Source organism: Nelumbo nucifera, chromosome 1 (genome assembly GCF_055504915.1).
Source record: "Nelumbo nucifera cultivar China Antique chromosome 1, China Antique-T2T, whole genome shotgun sequence".
In the NCBI taxonomy this organism is placed as follows: Eukaryota; Viridiplantae; Streptophyta; class Magnoliopsida; order Proteales; family Nelumbonaceae; genus Nelumbo; species Nelumbo nucifera.
Genome location: NC_142649.1, coordinates 74,828,754 through 74,844,696, shown reverse-complemented (window position 1 = coordinate 74,844,696; position 15,943 = coordinate 74,828,754). Strand labels below are relative to the sequence as shown.

The window sequence follows — 15,943 nt, the reverse complement described above, 5'->3', positions numbered from 1 at the left end:
AACAGAAAAAAAAAAAGACAGAAAACGATGCTTCCAACCCACACATCAGTTCTAAGAAAACGGTGTTATATATCAATGCTAAACATATACCTAATGTATATGCTAATGACCGAACTAATTTTGGATGGCTTAGTAGAAAGATACATTGAAAGAAGTTTTTGATTAATTGAAAGTTGATATATGGCCAATACATTTGCAATTGTGAACGCCTCTGCAACCATTTTAAAAATAAATTGTATTTGTATTTGAAAAATTAGGATTCTATGTATGTTAAATGTAGGAATTCTAAATCCAATGGTTAAAGAGAACCAACTGTGATTGAACACGATTTTCTTGGATTTTAAAAGAAAAAAAATATATATTAACTAAAACTGAAACCAATGGAAATAGGTATCCAGGTAGGTGAGGGCAGATGCAAGGGAAGAGGGGAGGGAGACAATAGATGAGTGGGGAAATCGTACGTAGTTTGATGTCAGTCCCCCCACCCCACCACAAAAAAAAAAATGGGTTCTAGGAGAAAAACTTATATCCATTTGGAGTGTCCATCAATACTTTTGCCATATGATCTAGATTCCCAGCATAAATGATAAGGAACCTCCTTCCACTTAAGCTAATGGATCTAATAAGAGGATAACCATGGCGAGTGGCAACTAAGTAAGGATAATGAGAATCAATTCTTCCGTCTACACCTTGCTATTATAGATTATATATATACATGCATCCATGTATATTTGTATGTGTGTAATCAGTTGGGAGGATCTGCGGTAAATGATCCTCCCATGGATTGGTTTGATGTAACGATGAAATGCAATTACTTAAATTAAGTATAGTTAGAGCTTTTCTCCTGAACATCATCACTCATTTTCAGAACTCGACTTACAGAGGTTTGCGCTAATCTTGATTCTGAATTAAAATTTCCAGAAGCAAACTACTATGAGGTCGTGATCGATGTCTATCGATTAATTTGTTTCCAAACACAAGTATCTACACTGATCTCAGTTATTGTAAATAATGGAATGTCAAGATCAGGAGGTGAACTGCCAATCTGAAACCTGAATTGTACCTCCAATTTTAGAGGTGCTCATGTAGATACACTACCTACAAAACAGAAATTTCATGCTAATCGGGCGCTCTTATTTATCTCATTAATCTCCTTCTTTCTACTATATATAATTACTATTACCAATACTAGAGAACGAATATATAATTTAAAGAAGCTGACTTCTTAAACCGAATTCTCTTTGAATTACGTTGAACTGAGAAGTGTCTCATGAATAAAAGTTAAAAAAAGAAGGATATTACAGTAGCAGATACATTAGAAGGAATTCCCTGTCACTTAACCAATCTTGGCGAGGACGTCGTTTAGGGTCGACACAGTCTCAGCATAGTACTTCTCTGCTTCAGGGGTGCTCTTAACCTTGGCAGCGTGGTCCAGCTGATGTTGAGAGCAATCAATCAGAAACCAATTTTAATATCTGAACCAAAGGATCAATCAAAATAAGAGATTAACAAGAATCTTGAGTTCAATTACTTAACACTGTCGATGGTTTGGAAGAGCTTGGAAGTTAGGTCCTTAAGGGGTTTCTTCTCCTCCTTGGGCTTAGCAGAGATGACGGTATTGAGGTCGTAGCGTAGATACTCAGCCTTGAGACGGAGGTCGTTCTGGACGTAAGGCCATGCTTTCTTGTCTATCAATTCCTTCACACCAACAATGCCCTTGGCAGACTGTTTTGCTCTCTGTGCTGCTTCCGTTGGAGTCAGTGGCTGAAGGTAGAACCGATTCTTCAATGGCAACTGAAGGTCCCTTGCCTGATCTGAATTTAGAGTTCCGGCTGTCAAACATAAGAAGGTCCCCGGCATCAGTGCCGGGAATATCAGAAACCGGACAAATCCAAGTTCTATATGCATATGATACATTGCTAGAAGACTATTCTTAGAATCTGATTGTCCTATGGGATCGGCTAGCGAACCCGTCGGCAGAGTCAGGAGAGCATTGGTGACAGTCCGAGCATTGCCCAAACTGCTCTAATCTATTCTTGGAACTCTCGTAAATATGGAATTAATTTCTTAAAATTGATTTGCGGCTGCACACAGAGAAGAATGACTCTTCACCAGAGTGGAGTGGAATAGAAACTTACGCAGTCCACCGGACGGCGGTGGGGGAGGGCCCAGCTTGATCGACTTAGCGTCGGCAAGCACTGCTTGAACGAAAGAACTGGTGGCCAAGCCGGCGGCAACGAGCCCAAGGACTGCTCGACGGCTACTCTGAGAAGCGGATTCGCTGTCGGACGACGCTTGTTGAGCTCTGACGGTGAAACCGGATCGGCTCACGGCTAGACGGTTGTTGCCATGTACGCTCAAGCGGGTGGAGCCGTTAAGCTGGAGACTACCTTCCAAAACGGCCTGAGACGAACCGCGTAAGCCAGCCATGGAAGCCATAGCTTGCGCCATTTCTTAACCTCACTCTTTGCTTTCTTGCGCTCTCTCTGCTGAGTGCTGACTGCTCTTCACCCTTCAGAAACGGTTTCGGCCTTTCGGGTAAGTGAGAGAAGGAGATTTGCAATTTAGAGGTTCCCCGGAATGCGTGTGGATGTGGAATGATTTCGGGCACCGGGCAGTTGCCTTATCTGCCCGTTCTCGTTGGATAAGTTGGATTTGCAGTCAGCCATTCATGATTAGACACATGTCTAAGTGCTTCTCCCCTAATGGAATGGCCGGATTGAGTGATGGCCTGGGCGAACAGTAATTTGACACGTCGGCTTCTAATGAGATCAGAATCTTAACAGGGGCCTGAGCCTGACCACGTGGGGCAACTCTTGGGTCGTGATTCGTGATTGGGGTTTGGTAACATGCTGTGATTCAAAGAGAATTCGCGGATCTCTTCAACCGCAAAAACTCTGCACACACGGCATCTAGTCACACATTAAGAATATCTTTCATTTATGTATGTTTGTTTAATGGGAGATGTTCCCCATGTGTGGCAAAGATGCCCCTATTTGCAAAGGTTTTTTCTTGTAGGTGATCCCCTTGCATTTGGCAAAGGGGTGGTATCGTTTTCAAGGAATTAGAAATGAAAAATTTATTGTTTTGTTTTTAGTGAATAAGTCTTTAGGTAAATTGTTAAAACCTCCCTAAGTCTTCAGTTGTTGTTACACCTCCCCTAAAGTTTGATAATTTGTATTCACTTTCTTCAACTTTTTGACATTATTGTAAGTAGACGCTTAGAATCTTCTAAACAAAGGCATGAATGCAGTTACTTTTCACAAAAATATATATTTTCCTATTTTTCTCTTCCTATGAATCACTTTCCAAACTCTTCCAATTTCTTTTTAGAATTGATTTATTTCTTAAAATTGTCCTTCATGGGTTCGCATCCGCCCCTCACAGCTTTGCCCTCCCAAAAACGCCCCACGGGCTGAGCACGCCGTGTGTCCTCCCACACGTGGATTAGAGGGACTTGTGCGGATCTAACGGGACGACCGTTAGCTCCCTCTCGCCAAAAGGTTATCCTTCTCACTCCTCTCTCTCGAATTTCAGCTCACTTCAACCCTCGACCTTCTGCTCTCAGAACTGAAACCCGTCGGAGATTGCCCCCCCCCCTTTGAGTTCCGTTGGTCGACGCCGACGATCGTTCTGGCAGATTTATTTATCGAAGGTAAGTATCCCTCAGTTCTCAAATAAGTTTTTTCTCATTTTTTACATAGTTTTTTGTTTTTTTTCTCATTTTCGCTGGAGGTGGGAGCCCCCTTCCAGTTCCGTCGGTCGATGCCGACAAATTAGAACCGCTACAACATCTGCAACTCTGTGCCTCTTCCATTGACCAACAACTCACTTCACAAGAGAAAAATTATTATGCTTTTAATGACAATTTAAGGTTCTGATGGAATCACCCAATTTAATTTAATAAAAAAATGCGTCGAACTGTACAATTTGATGTTTTCTTTTCCCGATGATCTTCGTGGGCTTTTCCAAATCACTCAGCTTGTACAATTTTGCTTCTCTTGTTCTCAGGTCGTCATCAAGGATTCTTGTTTCCTCAACCTCTATGTTCTGTTTCTTTGTCACCGGTCTAAATATTTACAAGTCAACTGCTGCCATCTCCTAGATTCGAGAATAAGGAAGAACTTAATTCCTTTCCTATTGCAGACGAAGCACCAATTCCTCCAGACATGCGGGAATATTCAAATGACTATATGGCTTAATCCATATAGTCATTTGAACAAAACATTTCAACCCAAAATCAGCACTTAATTCATTTTGTTTGTTTCAAGCATCGAAATATCAAACACATTCCGTTGTACATACCCATTTTCTTTGGCGCACATTCTTCTCAGGCCAGTTGTCTAGTAGCTTCTTGACACGCAAAGGATACATATATCCCTCATAATCTGAACCAATCCTCTTGCTCTTAAATAACCATCCACCTAATCCTTTTTGCAATAAACGAATTAAAGAGATTAGTTCTGCTTGTCCAGGAAAGCCAGGGATTTGCCAATGCCGAGAACATGACGTCTCTCGCTCAGCTGCTTCTACATTGATTCATCTTGTTCCCAACCTCCCTGATTAGCGCAAAATCGATTGCACCATGTTAATGTAGGACTAAGAAGCAACCCATTACTCGCTTCAGACAGTAGAACAAACCCTTCAATTGTCTCAAATTTAGGGGGGTCAGTACCTTTGGAAACCTCACAACGGAGCACGAGATTCGTCCCTTGCTGCAAAGTAAGACCCATCAAGAAGGCCTCAATAAAATCAAGAAACAGTGACTCACCCAACGACTTGGCGACGACCGACTTCATCATAACGTTGCGATTCTCTTTCCCTTTCCAGTACGAGAAAACAAAACGTCCACAACAGCCATTTTTTATTCTCGGAGAAAGAATAAAAGCATCCCCTTTCTCTTTCCCTTTCCTCTTCCTCTCTAATGGGAGACTTGAAGGACAACCTCAACTCAAACCCCTTTTCGTTTCAAACCTCAAGAAATGGAGAGCTTGCTATCGAAAACCAAACCTTCTCACTATTAAACCACTCGGTTTGTGTTACTGACGCGTCAGCATCGCCTTCGGGAGGAGGCGTTTGAGAGGACATCTTCTTCGTCATTTCTCACTATTTAAAATGCTTTGGTGAAAATGAGAAAAAAAAAAACAAGGTAGAAAATGAGAAAAAACTTATTTGAGAACTGACGGATATTTACCTCCGGTAAATAAATCTGCCAGAACGGTCGTCAGCGTCGACTGGCGGAACTCAAAGGGGGGCAATCTCCAGCAAGTTTCGGTTCTGAGAGCAGAAGGTTGAGGGTTGAAGTAAACTGAAATTCGAGAGAGAGGAGTGAGAAGGATGACCTTTTGGGCGAGAGGGAGCTAACGGGATGAGCTAATCCGCGTGTGGGAGGACACGTTAGCTCCACACAAGTCCCTCTGATCCGCGTGTGAGGGGACACGCGGCGCACTCACAGCCCGTTGGACGTTTTTGGGGGGCAAAGTTGTGGGGGGGCGGATGCGAAACCGTCCTTCATATCAATCACTCAAGTTAAAGTTGCAACTTTAAATTATCTTGTTTTGTTGTTCAAAATGTGCATTATATTGCTTTTTTCATATAAACCAATCTCAATAGTAATTGTATGGGTCTTTTGGACATTTTCATAGCTCTTTTTAGAAGATTACCAACCTCAAAAAATTCAGGGGAAGTGATTGTAAACTTGTAATTACCAAACTTCAAAGGAGGTTTCAGCAATTCAAAAACTTTAGGGGAGATTTTAACAATTTACCCAAAATTTTTAATGAAATTGTGAATTCCTTAAAATGAAAGTGAAGTTAGGAACTTAGGATAGACCACCGTACCCTTAAAATTTTTATTATTTAATTATTTTAACAACTAAAGATAAAATAATAAGTCTTTTACTTTAAAAACTTCAGCCCTCATCAAATGGCCCTAAGTTAATCTTTCAGTTCAAAAACTTCAGCCAGTAACACAAGCATTGCGCGTGAGAAATTTTCCTTCATATTAATTACTTGAATTTTAGATATATCATAGTTAAAATAGAAATTAAAAATTAATAAAAGTAACAATATATTAAAAATAAACTTAAATAAAAAGTTGGATCATTGACCCACCATCTAGAAAAGAAAATAGCTTTGCTTCAAACTAGTTTTAAATTATATATTTCATCTAAATTTTGTTTGACATAATTAATAAATAATTGTGTATATATTCTTTTGATTACTTATACTTTTTATTTTTTAAAGATTTATTATTTAACTATTATATCATTGATTAATCCATTTGACCCAAACCACTAACCCACCACCCAAAAAGGAAAATAGTTTGATTTCTAGGTTGAGATTAAATTTTGTATTGCATTTCCATCATTGATAAAATTATTTCTTATGTATAATACTTATTTTTGTTTAATAAATGTATAATATTAGAAATGTACCCAATATTTTATTTTTTATAAATATATAGCATTAAATATGTACCCAAAATTTTCTCTATTTTTTATTTTTGTGATTCATTGTATTTTTATTTTTAAAAATTTTATTATTTCACTATGACATCATTTAATTTTTAGGTTGATTTTAAATTTGGCATTCCATTTTCATCATTAACAAAAACAATTCTTGCATTCCATACTTATTTTTTTTTGTTATAATGAATATATAATATTAGAGATATGCCCAATTACTTTTTTTGTTTTGTATTATATATTTTATTTATTTTAACTTTTTATTATTTAATTATAGCATTATTTATTAATCCATTTGACCCCAAATGATTCCATCATTGGGAGAGGAAGAAAATAGTTTTGTTTTTTATGATGCGTGATTTGGCAGCTCCCTGTTGGAGGACAACTCAAACACCGAGTTTGCGAGTTTCCCTACTGGAAGGTGGCTCGGATGCCGAGTCGGCTAGTTCATTGGGTCAACTTGTAAAGAGACAGAGTTAGAGTGTCCGGATTGCTTTATCCGGGGTGCGCGCTCTGATGCTTAGTCAGTGATGTGGAGATTTTAGAGAGAGCTAAAATGTTAGAAAGCTAGAGAGTTGTGAGAGCTAAGTTGTGCATACCTTATGATGTTGGAAATGAGACCTTTATATAGGCATTGTTCAGCGTGGGCTTCACGCACTGCATCCGAGATCTTTAGGAAGATGTGGCTAGCTGGTCCGAAGTCCTCGGAGGTAGTGGCACACGTAGACCAAGTTTTGTGCCTTATTCGGTTTTCTCCAAAACATTCGGTGTAGGAGTTGACTTCTAGAAGATCCGGGAGTGATGGGATGCACACACGGAGGAGGTCAGCAAGTACATCTTGCAAATCGCCACCTATATCTTAGTCGAGTGGACAAGTCTTCGAGGGAGGTCACTCCTCATGTCGAGGTCCCTTAAACTGGTAACGACGAGGTACCACAAGTCGGCCCTGGACGAGGTGCTCCTAGCCACCTTGCCGAGGTGCCCAAGTTGTGTATGAGGTCGCCAACTGCGACTCCATCAAGTGGGTGGAGGTAGGTCACCAGATGGGTCACCAGTAGGTCGGTAGTTGGGTTTCCATCATTTTGGTTAAGGCTAGTCATCATCCTCGTGGTGCTGGGGTGTCGTCCAGCTGTTCTGAGATGCCACATGTCATGATGTCAATAGAGGGCCAAATTTGCCCTCATCAGTTTTCAAATTACTTTTAAAATATTTATTTGTATACTATTAAAATTAATGTTATGAATTTAATTAGTAGAACTTAATTATTAGAAAACTTATATCTTAAATATAGGATTTAATGAGAGAACATACCTTAGATACGAGATTTAATGAAAGAGAATAGGAAAATAGTTTTATTTTCAATTGATTTTAAATTTTATATTCCATTTCCATCATTAATAAAAGTATTTCTTATTTATCATACTCATTATTGTTTAATAGGTCAAATGTATGATGTTAAAAATGTTCCCAATTTTTTTTTAATTTTCTATATTTTTTCATTTTATTATTTAATTATGGCAATATGGATTGACTCGTTTAACACAAAATGGTTTAATTTTTTACCACCACCTAGATGAAAACACTAGTTTTTTCAAGGTAGATTTTAAAAGTATAAGTTTTTATGTTATTGGAATTATTAATTTATTATGTAGGAATTTAATTAATAGAATTCAATGATGAGAAGAAACAAAAATGCCTTAAATATATGATTCAATGAAGGTGAATTCAAGTTAATACCTTAAATGTTGGATTTAATGAGGGGGAATTGAATGCATTGAATATCTTAAAATTATCTCTACCCATTGCCCTATTCATCCTCATTTTTATTAATAAATTAAATTTAAATATGGAGGGGTAAATTTTGTTCACAAAAAAAAATCCAAAAATATTCTTGAGACTATTCATGCTTTTTAAAGTAGTGTGTGTGTGTGTGTGTCTATATATATATATATATATATATATATATAATTATGTGCAAAATTAAAACTTAAAACAAAAAAAAATAGAGTGAGTATTGTCAAAAGTACTAATACACCTTTGCCGATACACAGAGGTTTATTGATACTTTGAACCATGGTTTAGGGTTTTAAAAATGTTTAAACAAATATTCCATGAAGCTAATAGACAAAATACTAACTAATAAGTGTTGAAATCCAAAGTGCAGGATGACTGCTTATAATTTACTCTTATGTTTCTCTCTATCCTTAATTCATCTCTCTCCACTAAAATTCAAATAATTTTTTAATATGGAAAGTAGACAATAATAGGAGGGGTAACATGTCCTTTTAAAGTATATTTTTTCCCACAGTGGTTATTTTGAGGATTCAAGAATCTTAGGGATTTTACCTTAAGGTTGTGTGAACCTAGGTGGTGTTTTGTATGGCTTTCATTTATTTGATAAACGGTGCCATGTCATCGTCAAACCAACATTTATCCCATCATGTCCATCTATATGCATAGGTATTCACAAAAGTTGGTCTTGATTTATGTGCGCACCAACTATTGGGGGCAGCTTCACTTTAAAGATTTCCCCAACGGTTGAGCGTGTATTCATTGTTCTGTTGATGTGGTGTCTAATTGTCAATAAACGGCTTATCAAATATCTCGGTTTTGAAGACAAATCAACTACAAACGTTTATTTAATAAATGTAAGCTATACCAAACATTTATTGCTTTTGTTGGTTTGGTTCCCATGGATGTTTATTGATGGGGGTTCTTATCAGATAGATAAATGTTTATTTGAAAAATGTTACTTTAAACATTTATTGCTTTTGTTGTTTGGTTGAGCGTTTTATGGGTGTTTCAAGTAACACCCCATAAAATTACTTTCCACCTCAGCTTAAGTGCACCACATAAGCATTTCATTTCAACAAATGCCCAAGTGATGAGAGCGTGACTAGATGACACCTAGACACCATCTAAGTGATGATTTGGAATTCCAGATCGCAACTCGTCTTTACCCCCACCTGGCGACCTCCCTTTACCACCAACCTGGCGATTTCGACCACAACTTAGGTCGGCTTGTAGCACCTCGTCCAGGGTCAGCCTATAGCACCCTGTCACCAGCCAAAGTGACCTCGACGCGAGGAGCGACCTCCCTCGAGAGCTTGCCAACCTGACTGGGGACCAGGCGGTGACCTGCAAGATGTGCTCACTGACAAATTCGGCATGCATATCCCGATGCTCCCAGATTTCTTGGAAGTTGGCCCACGTACCGAATGTTCTGGAGGATGGTCAACATGCATGGCAGTTACCTTTGAGGATCTCAGACTGGTTAGTCACGACCTCTCAGAAATCCCGGGTGCGATGTGTAAGCACATTCTAGCTCTCATACCTTGTGATTTTTTAGCCTGCGATTTACTATGAGAGTACTAACTTAATCATCGGAGCGACCTCGTCGGGTTAGCCACCTCGGGTCCTTTAACATTGATTCCTTGCAGGTTTCTCTGAAGAGCTACCTAGCTGAGTAATCAACCCAGCTCGGCATCCAATCTACACCCAGCTCGGTCTAATTAGCTCGGCATCCAAGTCATCATCCAGCAAAAATCCTCCACTTCATCCTCTGAGTCGTCGGCCACCTAGAAGTAGTCCGAACGGTAGGGTGCTGCCAAAAAACCCTTCATCAATTGCCACTGTCTGTAGGAAACGCTACAAGAAGCTAAGTTCTCACCTTCTAAAAGGCTAAGTCCTCTTCTTCCAGAAAGCTAAGATCTCACCTTTTAGAAACTAAAGTTCTCACTTTCTAATTTCCATTTCTTATGAACTCAAAGGCACTTTTGAGCAACATCAACACCCAGAATGAATATCGATTACTGGGGGGCAAAAACATCTATGAGGAACCTAAAGAACTCCCCTTTGACAAGCAGACAAGTTCAGGCCAAACTCAACATCCCCAGTGCCCTAGATAAATACACTGCTACTGTATGTGAACGCCCCCTCTCCCCGCGGTAGAGCCATCAGTGGTTCCCGCCAGGATTGAAGCGTAGCAGTTCTATGAGATGAAGCATGAATTTCCAGATTTGAGCATGGGAGAAGCCTGATGTAGACAACAACAGAACATCCTCAACTCATCCTCAATAGTAGTCAGCCAGGACGAGGCCTCATCAGCCCTGTTTCGTGAGGTCACCTCTAGAAGATGAGCTCTTTGTAGCTTCCGCAGGAGTTAGCAGCCAATAGACTGCATGGAAGCCCTTGTAGGTCGAGCCTTCCAAGGCTCTCGTGCGAGTTAGTGACCTAGAGTCAGTAGTGCTACCCCCGTAAGTCGAGCTCCTAGTGGCTTCTTGTAGGAGTGGATGACCAGCATCACCAACGAGGCTGATGTAGTGTAGTCATGGCCCTGAACTGTCGACTCACACCGACAACAACGTTTTGCCCTCGCAAGGGGGGCAGAACATGTACATTGTGGTCTTGCAAGCAATCACCCAAGAAGATAATCCCACAGGATGACGTAGAACCAGCCATATGAGAAGTTACTATAGAATGATCACCCACTTAGGAGGAAAGGTCAGGTCGCACGTCGGCTAAATAAGGATAAGGAGAGTGGACCACGAGTCACTCCTAGAGCCTAAGGGCTAAGGTGTCGAGCTAATAAAAGACCTCGGCACCACATGAGACCCAATCGCCTCTTTAGCATGGGCAAGATCAAGGATAAGGAGAGTGGACTGCGAGTCGCTCTCAGAGCCTAAGGGCTAAGGTGAAAAGGTGATAAAAGAGCTCGGCACCATATAAGACCTAGTCGCCTCTTTTGCACGGGCGAAACAAAAAGCAGCTCGCATTCAACACGAGAAAGAGAACAAAGGAAAGATTAGTTTGCTCTCAACACCATGACGGATGCAAACTTGGACTATCTCTTCACTTCGGTTTCAGGCTCCGTGTCGAACTCATTGGCTACTCTTTTGAGAACCAGTTCAAGTGGCATTGCATCGAAATCTACTTAGGCGGAGCGACCTAATAAAGCAGTCACGTGGTTAGAACCCCTTCTTGAGGACAGCATGAGGAGCTCTGCTCTTGATGTAATAGGTCATATTGCAGAACCCCTTGATGATTGCATCCCTAATAAGGTAGATGTCCTCGGGATACCTGCTTCACTTCTCCTCGAGTGGATGAGTTCGCTTTCATTCCTCGAAAATCAAGATGACAAGGTCCTGCGCAAGGCTGCAAACACTTGAACTCTTTCGACCTGAGAAACAAATTGGACCAACGCATACGACTACGAGCTTATCAAACAGTCATTCCGAGCCAAAAGGAATGATCTACTCCCTTCACCGAGCTGCCCTCAGCTCGGGAGTGGGGGGCAGTTAATGAGGGCAGATTTGGTCCTCTAGTCACGTCGTGACGTATGGCATGTCAGAATGACTAGATGACACCTAGACACCACCTAAGTGATGATTTGGAGTTCTAGATCACAGCTCGTCTTTACCCTGACCTAGCGACCTCCCTTTACTACTGACCTGGCGACTTCGACCACAACTTAGGTCGGTTTGCAGCACCTCGTCCAGGGTCAGCCTGTAGCACCTCGTCATCGGCCAAAGTGACCTCGACACGAGGAGCAACCTCCCTCGAGGGCTTGCCGACCTGACTGGGGACCAGGCGGTGACCTGCGAGATGTACTCACAGACAAATTCGACATGCATATCCCGATGCTCCCAAGTTTCTTGAAAGTTGGCCCATGTACCGAATGTTCCAGAGGATGGTCAACATGCATGCCAGTTACCTCCGAGGATCTCGGGTTGGTTAGGCATGACCTCCCAAAAATACTTGGTGTGGTGCGTGAGGCCCACACCAAACAATGCCTATATAAAGGCACCAACCCGAATGACACAAGAGGGGCGAATAAGCACATTCTAGCTCTCATACCTTGTGATTTTTTAGCTCGCAATTTGCTACGAGAGTACTAACTTAATCATCGGAGCAACCTCGCCGGGTGAGCCACCCCGGGTCCTTTAACTCTGATTCCTTGCAAGTTTCTCTAAAGAGCTACCTAGCTCAGCAATCAACCCAGCTCGGCACCCAATCTACCCCCAGCTCGTTCTAATCAGCTCGGCATCCAAGTCCTCATCCAACAAAAATCCTCCACTTCAGCCTCTGAGTCATCGGCCACCTAGAATTAGTCTGAACGATAGGGTGCTGCCAAAAAACCCTTCATCACCAAGCATTAGGGGAAACAAGAATTTGACGTTTCCCCAAATGCCTTATGCACATAAATCCAAGCGTTATGTTTTTAGTATTTATTTGGTAAACATTGAAACCAAACAGTGGTTTCATACACAATAAATGCCAACACCTATTTGATGTTGATGTAGCGACATTTTTCCAATAAACACCCACAGAACCAAACATAACCCTACCTTTTTCTTCCACTTTCCCACATTTTCTTTCAAACCAAAAATAAGCAAAAAGGATTTCATCTGAACTTACATATGTGAGAACACCATGGTTGGAGGATTACCTTGCAACATCCCAATTAAACACCAACGAGGCAATAGTTGAAATAAATCTTGACATGATTTTGTGTTTCTTCCACCAGTGTTTCATGCACAATAATGTGCTCTCCTTCCAATTTCTACAATTCCACTAGACCACCACATTTGCCACATAAATATGTTCATTCTCAATATGCAACATTTAACCCAATAAATTTGCACCATGTGGCAAAGAGAAGATCCCTTACTAATGTTTAAAGAAAAGAGGCAAGGATTCATGCTTTGCCCTCAAATTAATCAAGAAGAATTCACATCCTCTATACCTTATCCTTCCCCATTTCGAAATTAAAGTGATTTTTTCTAGGTGATGTGGCAAATTGCTATTAGTTGGTGTAAAAAATTGCACCAAGGGTGCACAGGATGTGGGGGCTCAAATTAGGGTTACAAAATGATGTCCCACTATTTCGGTGCCAATTAAGAGGGGCATAGGACCTATTTAGCGATGGCAACAATTGATGTTTGGCATTGATGCCATTTTTAGAGAAAACGATGCCACATAGGCACCACATCAGAGAAAGCAATGCTTCAAGCAATGCCCTCTTCTTTAGTATTGTTTTTCCAGAAAATTTGTTGCTCTAGACCACACCTTGGAAATTGGGAAAGTGTGGTCTGGAGCAACACCAAATTCAATGTTTTTTGAGAAAATGGTGCATGGCTGCTAGTGGTACAATGATGTGGCATCATCTTGGATGTTGGATAATATAGATCAATGTTGAAAACATTGTTACCAGCACTGGTACCAAACAAAACTAGTGTTGTTTTCTCAAAAAATGCCTATGTGGCAGCACCATTTCCAATCAAAAAATAAGCACCATTTTCTCCACATGCCCAACACCGTTTTTATGAGAAAACGGTGTGGTGTTCCCAGCACCAATGCCAAACACCTACTTGGTATTCTTACCATGATTTTTGAACCACCATTTACACGAACAGTTAGACCATTCAGCTTGCAAACCAGCCAAGCAACTGGTTTCTATTTCACCTTTGAACTGTCTTTTGTCAAAAATTATTGACTTTGGTCAGAGAATCGTTGACCTAAATCGTTGAATTGATACATTGCTCGACCTAGTGAATGGTTTTGTAATTTTCAAATTTTAAATATGTTCTGGGCTGATCCATTTGGTTTGTACAATCAAACCGTTGGACAAGAAATTGGACACAAAAGCGGTTCATTCAGTGGGTCGATTTTTAATGCCTTGATTCCTACTACCATAGGGGTGAGCACGGGTAAGTTTTTGGAATTGGACACCTCAATTCCAAGGTGTTATGACCATGGTGGTTCAAGGGTTTTTACCTATGGAACTTGTTTTTCCATTGCCCTCCCCAAATGAAAAAGGAAATTGTTCTTTAAAAATTGTATTTTCAATAATAATAATAAATAATGTTAAATATATATAAATATATATTACTTTAATAATTAAACTAAGTAATTTAATTTGTATATTATCATAATATATTAATATATAGTTTGAAACTTATCATTATAATTAAAAATTTGTAAATATTATCTTTTACATTACTTATATATTAATATATATAGTTTAAATTGAAGAAAAATAATCAAATCATTAAAGTGGCCCAATGGTCAAGTGAGACCATTATCTTTGTAACCATGAGTGCTTGGATTCAAATCTTCACATTTTTAAAGTATTTTGGGATTTATTCCAAGGAAAATTCAGCTTCAACTTCCAAGGTTGATTCCCTACGTTGGTTTGGGTAGGGTAAACCCATAAACCCTAGAATCAGCCTGGATGGGGGTCGTTTCCAAGAATTTGGAGCCAAACCTTACCTACTAATAGATTGGGTTGGGTCATATCAAGGCCAATTTAAGGTTAGTTCCATTCAGTTTTGAGTAAAACTTACTCAGTTGCTCACCCCTATTTGTGGTAGCAAACAATCTTATTTGGACCTGTTCTTTGGTTATGGTGTTTTGGGATTCATCATGTTCAGTTTGCAAGCAACTTGGGTGATGTTTGGCATTGATGCCGATTTCCCAGAAATCAGTGCCACATCAAAATTTGAAGAATCAATGATGTTTTCCTTGTTTGGTTAGCTGATTATGATGATTTTTTGGAAATCAACAAAAAATCAATCCATGAAATCGGCTTGGGCGAGGGATCACCACATTCGGTGATCCCCTGATTTTCATGTGATTATGATTTTTGTTGGGTGAGGTGGCCTCCTACACGGCAGGAGCGAGGTGTTCCAATGCTTCAATGAAAAATAATCACTCTTGAAAATCAAAACAAAACAATCTCAAAAGTGATTTCTAAAAAATCGACTGACATGGAGGAAATGATACCAAATAACAAAAAAAATTATGATTTTTGGAAAATCATTCATTTCAATAATCACTGATTTTCAAAAATCAAATTTGAGATTTAAGCCCTATTTGACATCAATTTTGAAAATTCTCATCTCCATGATCCTTCCAAAAAAGAATGAATTCTAGAAATTATCATCTAAAGAATTTCACACATTCATCTTATTCCTATTTCTCAAAATCATAATCACGTTTGGCATGCACATTTTTTCCTTAAATTAATTCTTCCAATGAGAAATACATAAAACCAACCCAAATCAAATAAGCATAAGTTCACATCATACTACATTGTATTCTACTGTGCTTAAATCATTCTCAAATAAAAAAAGGAAGTTATCACACGCGTGGTTGAGTAAAAAAACAAAGAAAAAAGGAAAAAAAAAAAAAGAGAAACTTAACTCATGTAGCTTCTTCTAATTGAAAGAGAATAAACATGAATGAAGAGAATGTTAGGATTTGAGATCTCCTTGAAGGGAAACTCAAAGACCCCTTGGAATTTCATTAACAAATAGGGGTGAAACTTGGATGGGCCCAACCTGAGCCCGAATTGGCCTAGCTCGAAATTTTACATGGGCTGGGCTTGGACTTTCGGTCCTTGGGACCAAGAAGTCAGGATTTTTTATTTTTCGGGTTGGGCCCAGGGCTAGCCCTTAGGTAGCCCGAACCTGGTCC

General features: G+C 39.7%; 1 protein-coding gene across 1 annotated transcript; it reads right to left on the bottom strand.

Annotated features, from left to right (window-relative positions):
* Nucleotides 1–1,222: 1,222 nt before the first annotated feature.
* On the bottom strand, nucleotides 1,223–2,557 carry LOC104604934 (oxygen-evolving enhancer protein 3-2, chloroplastic-like). Its single transcript, XM_010269513.2, has 3 exons — nucleotides 2,139–2,557; nucleotides 1,537–1,832; nucleotides 1,223–1,435 (listed from the first exon to the last, which is right to left on the bottom strand). Exons 1-3 carry the CDS (start codon nucleotides 2,449–2,451, stop codon nucleotides 1,337–1,339), a joined length of 708 nt encoding a protein of 235 aa, XP_010267815.1. The 5' UTR covers nucleotides 2,452–2,557; the 3' UTR covers nucleotides 1,223–1,336.
* Nucleotides 2,558–15,943: the final 13,386 nt, after the last annotated feature.